General features: G+C 42.1%; 1 protein-coding gene across 7 annotated transcripts in view; it reads right to left on the reverse strand.

Annotated features, from left to right (window-relative positions):
• The window catches only part of LOC102778859 (uncharacterized), a 79,430-nt gene that overhangs the window by 23,840 nt on the left and 38,084 nt on the right, over positions 1 to 17,506 (reverse strand). For 6 of the 7 annotated variants that reach the window (XM_087846553.1, XM_087846550.1, XM_087846551.1 and 3 more), the window contains 21 exons: positions 17,226 to 17,336; positions 17,027 to 17,137; positions 16,831 to 16,941; positions 16,624 to 16,731; positions 16,337 to 16,444; positions 15,083 to 15,193; positions 13,260 to 13,370; positions 12,544 to 12,654; positions 12,345 to 12,455; positions 12,149 to 12,259; positions 11,939 to 12,049; positions 11,675 to 11,782; positions 10,999 to 11,109; positions 7,880 to 7,990; positions 7,631 to 7,741; positions 6,446 to 6,556; positions 4,504 to 4,611; positions 4,246 to 4,356; positions 3,935 to 4,042; positions 3,416 to 3,526; positions 2,546 to 2,656 (listed from right to left, as the gene is read on the reverse strand). In XM_087846553.1, the coding sequence (XP_087702679.1) occupies positions 2,546 to 2,656; positions 3,416 to 3,526; positions 3,935 to 4,042; positions 4,246 to 4,356; positions 4,504 to 4,611; positions 6,446 to 6,556; positions 7,631 to 7,741; positions 7,880 to 7,990; positions 10,999 to 11,109; positions 11,675 to 11,782; positions 11,939 to 12,049; positions 12,149 to 12,259; positions 12,345 to 12,455; positions 12,544 to 12,654; positions 13,260 to 13,370; positions 15,083 to 15,193; positions 16,337 to 16,444; positions 16,624 to 16,731; positions 16,831 to 16,941; positions 17,027 to 17,137; positions 17,226 to 17,336 (2,316 nt within the window). The remainder of the gene's footprint in view (positions 1 to 2,545; positions 2,657 to 3,415; positions 3,527 to 3,934; positions 4,043 to 4,245; positions 4,357 to 4,503; positions 4,612 to 6,445; positions 6,557 to 7,630; positions 7,742 to 7,879; positions 7,991 to 10,998; positions 11,110 to 11,674; positions 11,783 to 11,938; positions 12,050 to 12,148; positions 12,260 to 12,344; positions 12,456 to 12,543; positions 12,655 to 13,259; positions 13,371 to 15,082; positions 15,194 to 16,336; positions 16,445 to 16,623; positions 16,732 to 16,830; positions 16,942 to 17,026; positions 17,138 to 17,225; positions 17,337 to 17,506) is intronic. The other variant, XM_087846554.1, reaches the window with a different exon arrangement.

Genomic DNA, 17,506 nt, shown 5'->3' on the forward strand with positions numbered 1-17,506 from the left:
TGCACCTCAGACAGTTTGAGCAGAATCAGGTCACATGTAGCACACAGCTGAAGACTGTCCACTTCACACATACTGGGAAAAGACAAACAAACAGACAGTCCAGGAGGTGGAGCACATGACGCCCACTCTGCAGTAGTAAATGCACCGGACCGTCACCTGCTCCACTCACACTGACGCCACGCCAACGATGTGTCACGCTTCACGCCCGTTTTGATTGATTTAACTCTTCTAGACAATCAAAATTTCACTTTTTTTGGCTAAAGTCAACAGATTTTCCTCCTCTGACTATTTCCATACGGCTGTTTCAAGTGCAAGATGCAGCAACAGTTTGCGTACGATACGATAACAATTTAAAGTCTTTGCTCAGCTTAATGTAGAAAATAGCAAAAGCAGGTCTCTGTACAATCACGAGCAATTACACGTTTCCTGCTACCCTGCTGGTGGAGCTGTCTGCGAGCATGTGCAAATCAGTTGGAGCAGACGGGCTGTAAACACACAGGAGAGCAGGCTGCGTCATGCATGTTGTGCCAAATGTCTTTAGACAGCTACATCACAGCTCTCACTAAGATCACGATTGTGCATCACATCAGTCACATCCTGGAGAGAATTTGAGTTTTGTACAGCTGTCAGTGATTGCTGAAGACCTTTCTCTGCTGCAGTTTATTCAAATCTTCCACTGAAATAAAACCTACTTTTTAATTGTTGAGGCTCTGAGTCTTTAACTCCACCTACACTGGTGACGAGGCAGGAGTCTGTTGTCCTGGGAGGTGTTCCCAAGCTTACAGAGACACAACTTTTCCAGTGTCCGGAATCTGCCCTGAGGCCTCCACCCACCAGGACCAGCCTGACACACCTCAGCTGGGACATGGACGCGCCTTTAACCAAATCAAATCAATTTATTTATATAGCACTTTTCACAGGATAAAAACCACAAAGTGCTTCACAGTAATATAAAACATATAAAATACATTAATAATAAAACACAGCACAAATCTAATTAAAAGCCAATCTAAATAAATGAGTCTTAAGCTGCTTTTTAAAAGAATAAATACAATCAAGGCAACGTAATGATGGAGGGAGAGACTTCCACAACCTGGGGGCCGCCGCTCTAAAAGATCTCTCGCCTCTGGTTTTAAAACGAGTTCGTGGGACTACCAACAGCCTTTGATTAGAAGATCTCAGGCTGCGTGAGGGAGCGTGGGGTTCTAAAAGATCAGAAATGTAAGCAGGGGCATCACAATTCAAAGCTTTAAAAGTCAGTACCAAGATTTTAAAATGAATTCTGAAATGTACTGGAAGCCAGTGTAATGAACGTAACACTGGTGTAACGTGCTCTCTTTTTTGTGTCTTAGTTAAAAGCCTTGTAGCAGCATTCTGGACTAACTGGAGACGCTCAAGATTCCTTTTGCTCAAACAAAGAAAAAGGCTGTTACAATAATCTAAGCGAGATGAAGTAAAAGCATGAATAACCATTTCTAACTCAGACAGCAAAGTTCGCAGTTTGGAGATGTTTCTTAGCTGAAAGAGGCAGTTCCTAATCAGCTGGTGAGTGTTGTTGTAGGGACATGGCAGAATCAAAAACAACACCAAGGTACCTGAGGCTCAGGTGAACAGATGAGCCAAGAGAACCAAGATGCTGTTTGATTAGAGATATCTGGTTGTCGGGGCAATAATTAATGTTTCTGACTTCTCAGAGTTCAACTGTAAGTAGTTGTCACCGAGCCACTGATCAATGGAAGCTAAACATCAGCTGCCTCCTTCTGTTTTTAATCCTGACTGTCTTTATACTTCCTCGAGCATCTTATCCATCTTGTCCTAACAGCTTCATCTCTCATCCAAAGCACTCTTCTGTGAACTGTTGAAAAGTGTGAAACACAGTCATCCTTTCTCTCTCCAGATTCACCGTCACATGCTCATCAACATCAGCAGAGTCCAGCTCGTGGACAGTTTGTAAAATCTCTGTCGCAGGCGTCAGTTTCCAGCACTGAGTCTGAGACGTGTGTGTCTGTCCCAGTTTATCAGCTTCAATCTGCCACTAGTGTGTGTGTGTGTGTGTGTGTGTGTGTGTGTGTGTGTGTGTGTGTGTGTGTGGTAGACAGTAGGTCAGTGTCTGTGTCCTCAGGCTCTGGAGCACCACACAGCTGCTCCCTGTTTTCACGCTTCTACAGACAAAATGATACCAACTCACAAAACACTTCCCATGAGTGCGTCTGTGTGTGTGTGTGTGTGTGTGTGTGTGTGTGTGTGTGTGTGTGTGTGACACAGGACCGCGGGACGTTGCTGTTTAAATGCCTCCATCTGCTCTTTAGTTAGAAATGTGATCTCCGAGTGGATTATAATTCCAGAGGTGTCACATCTGTCTAACCACGTTCACGTTTCATCACTTTGCTGCTTACAAACATGCAGAAGTTCAATATTTTCTGTTGTTGCTCTTTCAAAAGCTCAGCTTTCACATCTCACGTTTGCTCCGTTTGCTCGTTAAACTGAGCGCCAATATCGATCTGGTGTCTCTGACTTGATGCTGTGAAGGCGGCGTCACACTCACGTCGCTCTGTGTCTTGCTCAGCTCTTTGGCGAACACGGTCTCGATGGTTTGGGGCATCTGGGCATAGAGACTGCAGCCGGCTTCTTTCTTGCTCTCCTCCCTGTAAGCTTTCTGCGACACAAACACGTGAACCACATCAGGACGTCTTTTAAAAAAGCAGTGCAGCATTTTGCTGTCTCACCAGCATTTATTTTAAAGTTCTGCATAATTAGAGATTTTCATAATTAAATATTTATTATAATGAGGCTGATGCATTAGAAATCTGCTCAAACAATATGATCACGGTCTAACAGAATGTAATGATGCCTGACTTACACAGTTAAGCTGATTTTAATGATTTTCAACACGCACCGAGCTATAGACTGATTAAAAAACAACATAAAGTGCAGCAGCACATGTGTACAGGTAAACAAATGGAAATGCCCTGTTGGTTTGCTGAACAGCAGTCGTTCCCAAAGGGTGTCCCGTGATCCCACGAGGCAAAAATAAAGCAAATCCTGCCTGAAAACTCACAAACATCCTTTTTATAAGAAACAACTCTGCTATCATAGCAAAAAACCTTCATGCCAATGATACTGTGATGCACAGAAGATCTGAAAAGCAGGTAAATCTCACTGTTAACTTGTTGTTCTGCATCAGTCTCCAACTAGAGCTGTACAAACATTCACAAAATAATTAAATGTGTGTTATAAATACAACATCAGCACTTCTGTGTCAACACACCGGTACTTCAAAGGAAGTGTGTCGTGATATTTGGCCCCGCCTCGTTCAAAAACAGCAAACGGGAACAATCCCGCCTGTGAAGCGAACCTGCTGCTGACTCACAACGTGCTCGTGAAAGCTCAGAGAGCAGTGACTGTTTAAACGTACCTCGCTGTGCAGCTGGCTCTGCTCCTTGGCATGCTGAGTTTCTTTGGTCTCGGGCAGCAGAGAGTACAGACACTTCACCATCTCCTTCTTACCCGCCTCTTTGTATTTATTCTGAAAACAAGACAGGAGATCAATAACTGCTCAGTGACACTGAACACACGCCTGCGCCTCACACTGCATCTGATTTCATCTGTGTTTGAATAGATTTGGAGCTTGCACCGACATCTTTATAACAGAAGTATGCAGCATGCAGAATATACAGCTGTTTGCAGATGACACTCAATTCTAACACTGAAAAACCTGAAAGAAAATCAGCCTAAATCCAAATTAAAGACCTCCATATTTATGATTTTTAGGCTATTGGAGCCTCTGTGATAAAGTTTGCAGTAAGTTCATGAAGCAAAAACAGCAAACACAAAGCTTTTTTATTCCCCACATTCACAGAGTTGTATTTGTTTTGTTTTTATACATGTTTAATTTTTAATGTGCAATCAAACTGTAAACACACACAGTTCCCACCTCGCTGTGCGTCTCAGCCATCTCTTTAACAAACTGAGTCTGCAGAGTTTCAGGCAGCAGCGAGTACAAAGTGTTGGGCAGATCCTCTTTGTCCTTCTTGTAGTTTGACTAGACGAGCCAGACGCACAGAGGAAAAACACACTGAGAGATATATTTTCTATATTTCTGAGAGAAGCAGTAAATTTACGTACCATGAACAGAGAAGTACTTGACATAAACATAGCTGTTAGTTTCTAAACACTCCACAGTTTTGGAGCATATTTGACCTAAACAGGTGTAAATGAGTAAACCTGGTGCATGCTGCAGCTCACCTCGCTCTGAAACTCTGAGATGTGCTTAACAAACTCCGTCTCTTTGGTCTCCGGCATCTGATGGAAAACGCTGCTGCTGATCTCCTGTCTGCCTTTCTGCTTGTATTTGTTCTGCAGCACAAACATGCAGAGTGAGATGATGAAAAAATGAAAAAGGAGAACAGTAAATTAGGATGTTGTAACAACAATTTTATGACACAGATCAAGCTGCAGTGAAACTATTGGACCAACATGTTTTTACACGTTGCGTCCGCCCACCTCACTCTGCAGCTCCATCACTGCTTTAGCAAACTTGATCTCCTCTGTCTCAGGCAGCAGTGAGTACAGGTTGGTGCTCAGCTCCTTCTTACCGTCCTTGTATTTCACCTGGAGAGCAGAGACGTACTCGGTTAATCATGCACCGTAACAGAAAAATAATCTACATAAAAAAGTCAGAATTTGTTCGGAAGAATAATCAAAGTCAAGCTCAATGAAAAAATAATCGACGCAGAAAAAAGTGGTAGACACAGACAGAACGACTCAAACTCAGCCGAACAAACGAAATCAAAAAACACCAAACTTGCTAAAAAACAAACAAACAAACAAACACCTGACAATTTAAACCCGATACCAAAACTTCAAACACTAAATTATCAATTAAAAGTGAAATTAATTAAATAAAATTGTAAACAGATAAATACTGTATTAAATGTTTTAAACAATATTATTCTACATTTAATTCATTATTTAATATTTAATGAATTAATTCTGATTTGAAATAATAATCGACACATTTATTTGCATTGATGTGTTTATTTAATTGCACTCGTGGAGTTTTGAGGTTTTATTTTGTGTGTGTGTGTGTGTGGAGGGGGTTCAACTTAACTCTTGTGCCCTCCTGAAATTTTGCACCCTTTTGACACAAACAAAATCTGCCATAAAATCCTGACACAACAACATTATTTTTTAATTTTATTTCTTTTTTTCAGAAATCATTTCTCCAACTTGAGGCTTTTTCAAAACGTTTAAACATGAAATTATTTTCAGGACTTTTCCTTTAAATGTCCGTTTAAACATCATAACTACTGCAAAATAAACCACAATAATTATTTTCACATGAGAAACAGAACGGTGGTGACGGGAACAAAACTGATCTGACTGCATTCACGTTTTTGGTGTACAGTGATGCCAAACTTGTGCGTGAACATGAACGTGTACAAAAATGGACGTATTGATTTTCTTGCTTCAGTCTTTTCCTCCTTTTTACTCTGGAAATTTTTGTTGCCTCCTGTGGATTTTATTCCAGTCTTTTTGTTTTTCAAACTAAGTTTTCTGTTGTTTTCTTTAATAACTGTTTTCCTGCTGTTGTAACAAACTTTCCTCACGTGTCATTGATTGTTTTAACCTGCATCTCTGTGTAAGCAGTAGACGGTCTGATTCTTATACAGTGCTTTTCTACACTCCCGAGTACTCAAAGTGCACATTCATCCAATCACACAAGCACTTCCTTCTTTGCTTTTCAGTGCTTACTAACTACATTCACACACATTCACACGCTATGGATGCATCGACAGCAACTTGAGGTTAATATCTTGCCCGAAGATGTTTGACATGCAGACTACAGGGAGCCAAGGATCAAACCACCGACCTCCTGATCAGTAGATGACCTCGTCTCCCTCCTGAGCTACAGCCACCCCTCAAAGAAGCCGTGCACCACACTATCTACATTCTTGTTGTTCGTCTTTATGTGCAGCCCTGTTCGTTGCTGTTATTCGCTCCGTGTTTCTTCATGTTTACTTCTTGGATGTCTGTGTTACTTCACCTTCTGGACTTTGATAATTTTGGAACTTTTTTCTATAAACTGAAATAAAAGCCTGACTTCTGTCACTTCCATCTGCTTTGGTGTCTGTATTTGGCTCCTCACTCCAGTCCTCTCAAAACAGATGGATTATCATTTGGCAGAAACTGCAGTTTTTAAACATATAAAAACATCAAGCCTGGAAAGGTGGATAAAATCCACAGATAAATGAGAATAACAGCACTGATACTGGTATGGAAAATATGTACTTTATAATACGTGTCAGCCTGTTGTATTCATATACAGGTATTTATCATGTGCCATGTGAGGGAGGTGCTATGATTTAATGATGCTTGCACAAAGTCAATAAAGAGTCACAAATCTCCCTCATTAACTGATCTGACTGACAGTCACATCTCGTACCTGACTTTGTAGCTCCGTAGCCTCTTTAGCATGCTGAGTCTCCAGTGTTTCGGGCAGCTGATGGTACAGACAGCTGGTCGCCTCCTTTCTGCTCGCCTCCTTGTACTTGGCCTAAAGAAAACATCAGTCATATTTGCTCGCAGGTTCAAAACGACATGAAAGTTACATCCTCTGTGTTTATTGTGCAGCTAATAATAAAACACTTGGATGGATTTATGACTAAATCACTTTTAGTTTAACCCTTCAAAGCCGGTCAGAGCAGCACGCTCCGTTTTGCGTAACTATTTTTAAATCCCGGTAGCTCTGCAACCACGTGAGCTAGCGCAATAATTTTTTTTGCATATGAAACCGGAGGAGTTGTACTTACATCTTAAACCATCAGCTTGTCCTCGGTCACAGTTTCCTTCCACATATAGCTTTGCAAAAACTGCATAAAAAGCACTTGTAGCAACAAAAACATAATATTCCAGAAACACGCTTTGCCGATCCGATCAGCTGTTCGTAACACTTCCTACGTCCATCAGTGCGAACTATCGCATGTCCGCCATGACCTGCCCGAAACCGGAAGTGACGTCATTTTTGCGGAAATGTAGTTTTTTACCATCAGGGCCTCAAGTTATGTTTGACTTCATGACTTTCTGTGTGGTTTCTGGGATGCTTAGGACTCATATTGCACTGCTGGAAATAGTTTATTTTGATGCATATGCTGCTTTTTTGCAAATTTGCATTATAATATTTATTTTTGTTTTTCCTGCAGTATATAAAAATTGGTGTATTTCAAAAATAAAACTATGAAGACACTCAAAATAAATTTCCTGTGGTGGGAAACTATTTTGTGCAACTTTTTTGTATTTACAGTTTTGAGGGATAAGCCTCTTAAATTTCTCTAACTAGAAATATATGTTAAAAAAGCAAAAACAATTTTCAATTTTTTTGTAGTTTATTGCACTTTTTTGCTTTTATGTAGTTAATATGGACTTAATGCAGACATATTATTAAAATCTGGGCTATAATGGTTTTATTGATGTATAGCAACTTGAAATGCTCCCAAAAATGGCTCCACAGCATGTAAACATATAATATAAGCTCTGGAGGACTTGGTTCTATGGTAGGTCTTACAGGGTTAACAGTCAAGAACAGACACAACAACTCGATTATCCTGTTAACTAAAGATGAAATGCTCACCTCGCTCTGCAGCTCAGACACAGTTCGTGCTAACTGAGTCTCGGCTGTTTCTGGTAGATGCGAGTAGAGACTCTGAGAGAGGCTCTTGATGCCGTTCTCCTTGTATTTACACTGCAGAGGGAAAAACAAAGACCTAAGACCCGGTGAGCCTCAATCCTGAACTCATTCAGACACGAGGAGGAACCAGGAACGAAGAAGAAACCGAGGGAACAGCAGCTGAAATCTTTTGAGGTATTTGTGTGACCTTACTTCACTCTGCATGTCGGACATCTTGGCGGCGAGCTGCGTTTGGGCCGTCTGCGGCAGCTGAGAGTACAAACTGGACGACATTGCCTTCTTCCCGCTCTGCTTGTACTTGTTCTAGGAAGCAGGGAGAGCAAAACTAAATATCAAGTAAATATTTGAGATCTTGACTTTTCCTCAAACAGAACAAGAACTCTGAAGAAATAAAGTTTACATAAAAACATCGTAATAAAGAAATATTTCAGTCTCAGTTTGGTGGTTGTTGTTGTTTTAACTCTTATTGTGAAACTGAAACTCTGAACGAGCTGAAAGTGAATGAATGACCGATGTCCATGAAGAGTCCAAACCACTGATGGACGACAACGTTGAGAACTTCATTTCTTTTTATTGTTCAGTTTTCTGTGACACTCGCTGCTCTCAGACTGAACAGATGAGTAACAGCAGCAGCAGCTGGTGTCTCAGTTTTATGAAAATGCTTCATTTACACAGACCTGACCTCTGCGCTGTTCGTAAAGTTTGTAAAGACTGTTTCACTTCAGGTCCTGCAGAGCTGCTGATGTTGGCTCCTGCCTGCATCACAAACAGCTTTATCATCCAGAGATAATAAAACAAAGGCCTTTAATTTAAGGACGACAGCTTTATCGCTGCACAGCTCCAAACGTTACAGCGTGACTCAGGAAACTGAACTCGACTAAAATAAAATGCAACCTGTTCATTTGTTGGAAACAAAAGAAGCAGCTGTGCAGTATTCAGAATCTAAAGAAAACAAATTAAATGCAGCACCAGAGGAGGCACACTGAGTGAGAGGATTCATAATGATAATATTACAGTGTGTGCAATAAGATAAAGATTAAAGTGAGTTTCCTGTATTGGTTATGCCCATGCAGCTCTATTCACTGCAGAAAGTACATGTAGGTAAGCATCCACCTCTTTTCTCTTTCTCGTCACGCCCACTCACAGGATCTTTCCCTTCAAATGGACTTTTTCTGTCCCACAATCACAACGTGCTCACAGGGGTTCTCTCTCTTTACCTTTCAGAATAAAGTGCCCCGAGGCCAACGTTGTCGTGACTTGTTGCTGATTAAAAACACCTCAATTAAATTATAGAAACTACTATAAAGAAAGTTTCAAACTAGTGACAAATAGACAGAAAACTCCAATAACAGAAAGACAACAACACAACATGAACTCATTGCCAAAAACCTGCAGTTCCTCTAGTGACCAGCTCATCTTGTAACCGGAAGGTTGCCGGTTTGATCCTCAGCTCTGTCTATTTTGTTCGTTGTGTCCTTGGGCAAGACACTTCACCTACGACCTGCTGGTGTTGGCCAGAGGGGCCGATGGCGCGATATGGCAGCCTCGCTTCTGTCAGTCTGCTCCAGGGCAGCTGTGGCTACAACTGTAGCTGCCTGAACCAGTGTGTGAATGAATAGTGGAATTGTAAAGCGCTTTGAGGGTCTCAAAAAGCGCTATATAAATGCAACCCATCATTATTATTATTATTACTTGAAGCTGGCTCTATAAACGAGTCAGTCATAAGAAATGTTCATTTTACAGCAGAAACAGACGCAGCTGTAGACGGTTTTTATAATTCCCTCGAAGCACAGGCAGACGCAAGTGGTTTCCTGTCACTGGTTTATTTGAAGACTTCTCTCCAAAGCCACCGTGAAAACTATACAGCATTAACAAAATGAAACTCAGCGTAAGGCACAGCAGTAAAAACACTGTACAACAAACACGATAAATCAATAAATACGTCGTTGGCTGCAAAAGGGAATTAGCCGCCGTTCTTCTGAGGTTTCCTTTAACGTTTAACCGTGTGTAGTTAAAGTCCACTTAACACGTCTTTCAATAAAAACCATCCTTTCTGCGCGCTTACAGGTGTTTTTCTTCTTTCTACCCAAAGAGGAAACTAGCACAACTTGTAAGCGAACTTGACTTTCAAAATAAAAGCACCAAAACGTTGACTACAAAAAACAGTTTTTAACTGCCTTGTTTTAACTTTATGAATGCTGAAAGTTACAGGATGCTCTGGCTGACAGATGCGTAGCTGCGAGCCGTCTACGAGTCCTCACCTCGGCTGTGTGGAATCACTGAACTGCAGCCTTTTGGGGCTTTTTCATGCAATTATCTGATAAATTAGCAGTTAGCAGTAACTAGCAGGTATCTCTATCTGTGCAATGCACCTGTACGACTAGCTTGCTAACTTTGTAGCGTCAGTTAATTACTTAGCAGCCCATCCTGCTGTTTCGATATAAGCACCAGAAAATAACACAGTGGGAGCCAAAACACTGATGCTGAGGCTTCAGTCACTGGGTGACATCATAGTGGCTATGTCCATCTTTTATATACAGTCCATGATCTCATCCCAGTATGTTCTCCACTTCTATCTCAACAACCCCGGAAAAAGGGAATATCTTCTGGAAGAATCTCCTCCCTCTGTTTGAGTACAAACTCTGCTCTGGCTGCAATGACACCTTCCTCTTGTTATTCCCCTTCATCAGTCACTGTCCTGCAGGACTGCAGCACACCTGCACCACAGCAGTTCAAAGATTCACTCTAAAGGTTTGAAGATGGGCTTTGGCTGAACTTACTCGCTCTACTATGAAATTAAAACAAGTTCAGCAGTGATTACAGAGATCTAACCTCCGAACCAGAGAATTAATCATAAACTCTGTTTACAGACTCTCAGTTGTTGTTTTTCTGCTGAATATCTGAGTTTCTTTACAAAGACGTCTGTTCCTCAGTGACATCATGCAGACAAGGTCTCACTGTTACAAACAGCATTGGAAATATCCCCAACGTTCAGCTGAGCGTCTTCAAAGTGCAAAATATGACTCATTTATTAAATATTTGAGGAGTAACGCTGCACTCAGCGTCTCAGCTTAAAAAATGCAAGACAGCAGCGAAGACACGACGATCTCACAGACCTGACTTTACAGGAAAACGTTCACGCACGCGTCCTTAAACACAAACAGACGACGCTCACACCGGCCAGCTCTGACAAACTCAAACTAAATATTAGATTTTACACGGAAAGAAGGGAAGAGCTCTCTAATGTTTTGGTGCTCTAATATTCCACTTCATGAAAAGTGGATAAGTGAATGTGAATAATGGATGTGTACCTCGCTCTGCAGCTCAGTAACCTCTTTAGCGCGCTGCGTCTCCAGAGTCTCGGGGAGCTGGTGATACAGAGAGCTGCTGGCCTCTTTCTTCACTGCTTCTTTGTATTTAACCTGCAGGAAAACGTTACGTTCATTATCACAGTTTTTACATTCTGTCTCGGAGCATCATGGGAGAAGATGTGCTGTTGGAAAAAGCTTTTAGTATCAACTTTCCAGACTAATATTGTGCTTATATATGGACTAACACCAGGTAAACAGGAAGAACTGGATGTTTCTTGTGTTCTTCAAAGAGAATAAAATCAGTCTGAATGTGTTGCAGCACAGGAGGAGGACAGAAAGGCACCCAGTAGCTCTGAATGTGATAACACTGATAACAAGACCAGAATAGACAACAGCAGCCAGTTTATCTGCCCTGTGTTAACCTGATGGAGTGTCTGAGACGGGCACACACATATATTAGACTCTAAGGACGTTGCACTGACAGCCGTACGCTCCCTGCAGGCTGATAATGTCTCAGATACAGCCACGCCTCTCTATCCTTCTGTGGGAGAATATTCAAACTCTGCAGGAACTCTCCACCACCATGCTGCACCACAATTTTCTTTACCTAATGTTACTTTGACTGTTTGTTTAAAACCCAGAATATTGTCTGAAGCAACATTAAAACAGCTCCCACCTCGCTGTGTGTCTCAGCCATCTCTTTAACAAACTGAGTCTGCAGAGTTTCAGGCAGCAGTGAGAACAAAGTGTTGGGCAGATCCTCTTTGTCCTTCTTGTAGTTTGCCTTCAAACAAAAGAATGAAAAATGTTTGAATCCCACATGAAAAACTTAAAAACAGTTATTTATTTACTGTAATACTAATAATAGAATCAGTGCTGCAAACTGTCGATTTCTCACACAGACACAGATACACCTGTGTGGTGCGTTCAGGGTCCTCACCTCACTCTGTATTTCTGACATCTGTTTGGCGAACTGAGTCTCTGCCGTCTCTGGGAGCAGCGAGTACAAGTTCTTACTGATCTCCTTCTTACCCTCCTCTTTGTACTTCACCTACACACACACACACACACACACACACACACACACTTTAAACAGCTGACACACAGCAGGGACACTTTCACATTCAGACTGTGTCTCTGTGTTTCTCACCTCACTGCAGAGATCTCTCAGCTCTTTGGCCAGCTGTGTCTCTGTGGTTGCAGGTAGCTGATGATACAGAGAGCTGCTCGCCTCCTTCTTGCCGTCCTGTTTATACGTCACCTACAAAGACACCAAACAGCAGCCAGAGTTCAAACTGCACAGGAACATGTGTTTGTATTTTCTCTCTTGTGTGTGATACGAGTACCTGACTCTGCAGCTGTGCCGCCTCTTTGGCGTGCTGAGTTTCCAGAGTCTCGGGCAGCTTCGAGTACAGCGAGCTGGACGCTTCCTTCTTCCCTGCTTCTTTATATTTGCTCTGACAAACAAAGAGAGGAAAAGAAGAAATAAAGGCGTCGAATGTAAACGACTCCTAAACAGATCTTAAACACGTGATGTTCCCGTACCTCACTCTGTAGTTCAGATACAGCTTTGGCAAACTGGATTTCGTTGGTCTGTGGCAGCTGGGAATACACGCTGACAGTCTGGCTCTTCTTCCCACTTTCCTTATATTTGTTCTAGACATGAAGACAAAGACGTGGCATCAGACGCTGGTCTCCTGTCTCTCAGCAGATATTACACCAACCAACACAAAGCAAACGTGCAGATGAGTGGAATCAGAGGGATTTCCTACAGGATCCACTACAAAACTCATCTGAACTCTTTTCATCCTTCTGTGAGAGGAGCTCAGTAATTGGAGGCAGGAAATGATATAAGGATCACTTCTTCTTCTCTTCCAGCTAACGCTCACAGCTGCACTCAGACACAATCCTTCAGTCCTTTATTACATATTCTGTATATGACATGTTACATACAGACAGACTCAGAGGTCTTACGGCTCTTCAGCCTTAAAATGTCGGAGTTGCTCACAGGCAAGAACCCAAACTGCCAACGTCCCTGTAATTGTCTCCAAGCACCTTGGAAGTAGGTGCAGTTATGCCAGAGATCTCTGGCATAACTGAACACCTATCTGGGGATCTACACAATATCAGGCAGGTGGTTTGATGCTGTTGCTCTCTATTCTTTCTAATGCTTAATGGATTTTGTAGAAACAACAAAAGTCTCTAAACAACACATTAAGAAGTCTTGTACAGAAGATGAAAGATCTGCAGCAGAACTGTACCTCGCTCAGGATTTCACTCATCTCCCGGGCAAAGTGGGTCTCTGTGGTTTCAGGCAGCTGAGCGTACAGAGGCGACATCATCTCCTTCCTGCCTTCATCTTTGTACTTTTTCTGTTGGAAACAAAGAATTCAAGTAAAGAAAAAGAAACAAAAACGTTTCATCTCTGCGAACAAGAATAAACTCCACTGAGTCCCAGCAGATAACAGCTGTTTACAGCTGTTCCAGAAATGATTGGAAAGAAAAAAAACACTATCTTGACCTGCATTTAAAAGAAGCTCGTCGGGTCACCTGCTGAGTTTCTTTAGCTCGCTGTACTAACATAAAGCCAACACTTCACAGTAATAGCAGAAACACAGAAACACTTTGGACAGTGGTGATTCGCCTCCATGCGGGACTTGATTCACTAAACTGAAACCAGCTTTGTGAAAGAAGTGTTGGATGAGGTGTCGCCTGTGTGCAGAGAAGCCCCACAGACAGGTCCAACACCTGGTGGATTTAAACCACGGATACTTTGTGCAGAGGCGTTGCACCACTGTGCAGCTAATTGTTCTCTTCTTCATTCGCAGTTTTCATTTTAATTATGTTTTTAACATCTGTGTAACTCTTCTACACGCTGTGTGTTTACGTGAATCTGGTCCTTTGTGTTTAGATTTCCTGTACTTGATGGTATCTAACAGGGCTGCCACAAACGATTATTTTGATAGTCGACTAATCAGATCATCATCCATTGGATGTAAAACGTACAGCTTATTGCACCAGCAGCATCTGCTCTTATATAACTATCATTAGCTTACAGCTTTAAGTGTTTAAGGTCTGTGCTAACTAAAAATAAAGACAAGATGATAGTTTATTAAATTTTAATGAAATTTGCAGATTGTTTCGGTGAAGTTTAATAAACTCCTTGCTATCTAAAATATAACAGGACACCGGAGTAAATTCTCGAGCATCTCACACTTCTGATAATCAGCTGTCTGCTTGATGTTTATTCAGCTGTGTAAAAACTATAACTTTAATCTCAGCCAAACCGATTTACTCAGGAACATATAAAATAATGAAAAAAAGCTAAACAATAACATTTTTAAGTTATCTAAGTGACTTATATATCATGTTTAACCTGAGTAGCGAAAGATAGCGGTGGGTTTGAAAACGATTTGCCGGGAGTCCGGTGTTCTCACGGCTCTAGTTAGCCTAGCCCCCGGCTAGCTATCGAGCTAGTGGCTAACAGACGTCTCCGAAAACGTCGGAGCGCTTTTGAAAATATGTGGTGTCTTGATAAACTGAGCAGATATTTGAGGTTTACACAGCTACATTCTCGCCTGAAAATATGTTAAACGTTTATTTTGTGACCCAGAAAGAATAATAAGAGTAATATTAAAACTAACTACCTGCCGCCATTGTTGGAAACTGAGCTGGGCTGCGCTATGGACAGCTTCTTCTTCTTCGGGGTTTAACGGCAGCTGGCATCCTTGTACATGCAGTGCTGCCATCTTCTGTTTCAGTCCGTTATTACACTCTTAAATCCTACTACTTATTCCTGCGTCTTTTGGGATCTTACAAAGCTTCAAACGACGCGTCGACTATTAAATCAGTCGTTGACGATTTTGATAGTCGACTAATCGTGACTAGTCGACTAATCGTGGCAGCCCTAGTATCTAATCAACTGGAGGCACTGTAGGTCAGCTCCTGCTGCTTAGTGTTAAACACTGTACATGCACTGTTCTGTGTGTAATCATACAGTCTCACATCTCCAACCCTGAATAAATAAAAGCCAAATGAAGCCTGAGGAGCAGGAAACAGGAAACACACAGCAGGCTTCACTCACTTCACTCTGCAGTTCAGTCACTTCTTTGACGCGTTTGGTCTCCAGAGTTTCGGGCAGTTTTGAGTAAAGAGACGACGCCGTGTGCTGCTTACCTGCCTGCTTGTACTTCACCTGTCAAACAAACACACACTTTAAATCAGAATCACACTCTCACAACTTCATCCTGCCTCAAACTGTTTCCCAGCTACTCATGACTGGAAATATCTCATCCTTCACTGAGCAGTGTTATCAGCTCTGCAGGCCACTGGGAGTTAATTTAGTAACCACTCTGTGACATCACCAGCTGCATCTATCCAATAGGATTTCAGCTCCGTGCCCTGTTTGACCCTGTGCAGCTAAGACATGACATGATTGTGGGGAATCGGAAAGAACTGATTGAATTCTGTTGGAGTTTATTTCCTGTTTTAAGTTTATTTGCACTCGTGTGCTGCAGCTGGAGCTTATTAACATAAAGCTGTTTAACAGGTTTAAGGTCAGAGTATCTGAGGCGTCCAACACGCTGCAGGACTGCATCCACAGCACCGTATCAGTCTCTGATGTGTTTTCTGACATGCTAAAAATGTTTATTGGTCTTCTGTTGTTAATGTTTTGTGTCCAAAATGTCCAGTTTGACTTAATAAACCCAGAACAGGACGTGTTGATGTGACCTTAGAAACACAGCAGAGTGCTGGAAGCATCTAAACGTAGATGTGACATAACTCCAAACTCTCGGACACGGACGCATTTATCAAGACTTGTGAGCTACTTTTTGGATAGCACCCGTATATAGACGTTCACTGACGACGACTGAATTAACCGTCAGGTTCTTATGTGCTGAGTGACATGTGAGCTGTGACAGACTGGAAATGCAGAACTGATCCAAAGTGCCAGGATGCACGGACAACAGAGCTGGAAAAACAGGAGCTCCGTGTTATCAGAGCTGACAAAAGCAGCCTCGTTTCATCAATGCTTAGATCAGACCAGCTTCACATATAAAACAATAAACACAGTCCATTCAGTATTTATGCGTTTGGGAATTTTCATTGTTTTGGGAATTTTGAATTATTTGAGAATATCTGAATTTGGACTTGATTCTTACTCCAAGTTTCAGAATTCTCTCACAGCTGTTTATTCTGGGCTCTTCGAGTCTCCCTGCTTTATAAGCTCTCTGCACAATGCAGTGCTACTTCAGTACTTGACAGTCGGACACGCTCAGTCTGGAACAACGCTTTGTCCAAAAATGGCAGGAGAGTGATGATCACAAACAGTTCCCACCTCGCTGTGCGTCTCAGCCATCTCTTTAACAAACTGAGTCTGCAGAGTTTCAGGCAGCAGTGAGAACAAAGTGTTGGGCAGATCCTCTTTGTCCTTCTTGTAGTTTGCCTTCAAACAAAAGAATGAAAAATGTTTGAATCCCACATGAAAAACTTAAAAACAGTTATTTATTTACTGTAATACTAATAATAGAATCAGTGCTGCAAACTGTAGATTTCTCACACAGACACAGATATTCTGAGATCTGATGAAACTGTACACCTGTGTGGTGCGTTCAGGGTCCTCACCTCACTCTGTATTTCTGACATCTGTTTGGCGAACTGAGTCTCTGCCGTCTCTGGGAGCAGCGAGTACAAGTTCTTACTGATCTCCTTCTTACCCTCTTTGTACTTCACCTACACACACACACACACACACACACACACACACACTTTAAACAGCTGACACACAGCAGGGACACTTTCACATTCAGACTGTGTCTCTGTGTTTCTCACCTCACTGCAGAGATCTCTCAGCTCTTTGGCCAGCTGTGTCTCTGTGGTTGCAGGTAGCTGATGATACAGAGAGCTGCTCGCCTCCTTCTTGCCGTCCTGTTTATACGTCACCTACAAAGACACCAAACAGCAGCCAGAGTTCAAACTGCACAGGAACATGTGTTTGTATTTTCTCTCTTGTGTGTGATACGAGTACCTGACTCTGCAGCTGTGCCGCCTCTTTGGCGTGCTGAGTTTCCAGAGTCTCGGGCAGCTTCGAGTACAGCGAGCTGGACGCTTCCTTCTTCCCTGCTTCTTTATATTTGCTCTGACAAACAAAGAGAGGAAAAGAAGAAATAAAGGCGTCGAATGTAAACGACTCCTAAACAGATCTTAAACACGTGATGTTCCCGTACCTCACTCTGTAGTTCAGATACAGCTTTGGCAAACTGGATTTCGTTGGTCTGTGGCAGCTGGGAATACACGCTGACAGTCTGGCTCTTCTTCCCACTTTCCTTATATTTGTTCTAGACATGAAGACAAAGACGTGGCATCAGACGCTGGTCTCCTGTCTCTCAGCAGATATTACACCAACCAACACAAAGCAAACGTGCAGATGAGTGGAATCAGAGGGATTTCCTACAGGATCCACTACAAAACTCATCTGAACTCTTTTCATCCTTCTGTGAGAGGAGCT

This window comes from Neolamprologus brichardi, chromosome 9 (assembly GCF_056152115.1).
Source record: "Neolamprologus brichardi isolate AB-2024 chromosome 9, ASM5615211v1, whole genome shotgun sequence".
In the NCBI taxonomy this organism is placed as follows: domain Eukaryota; kingdom Metazoa; phylum Chordata; class Actinopteri; order Cichliformes; family Cichlidae; genus Neolamprologus; species Neolamprologus brichardi.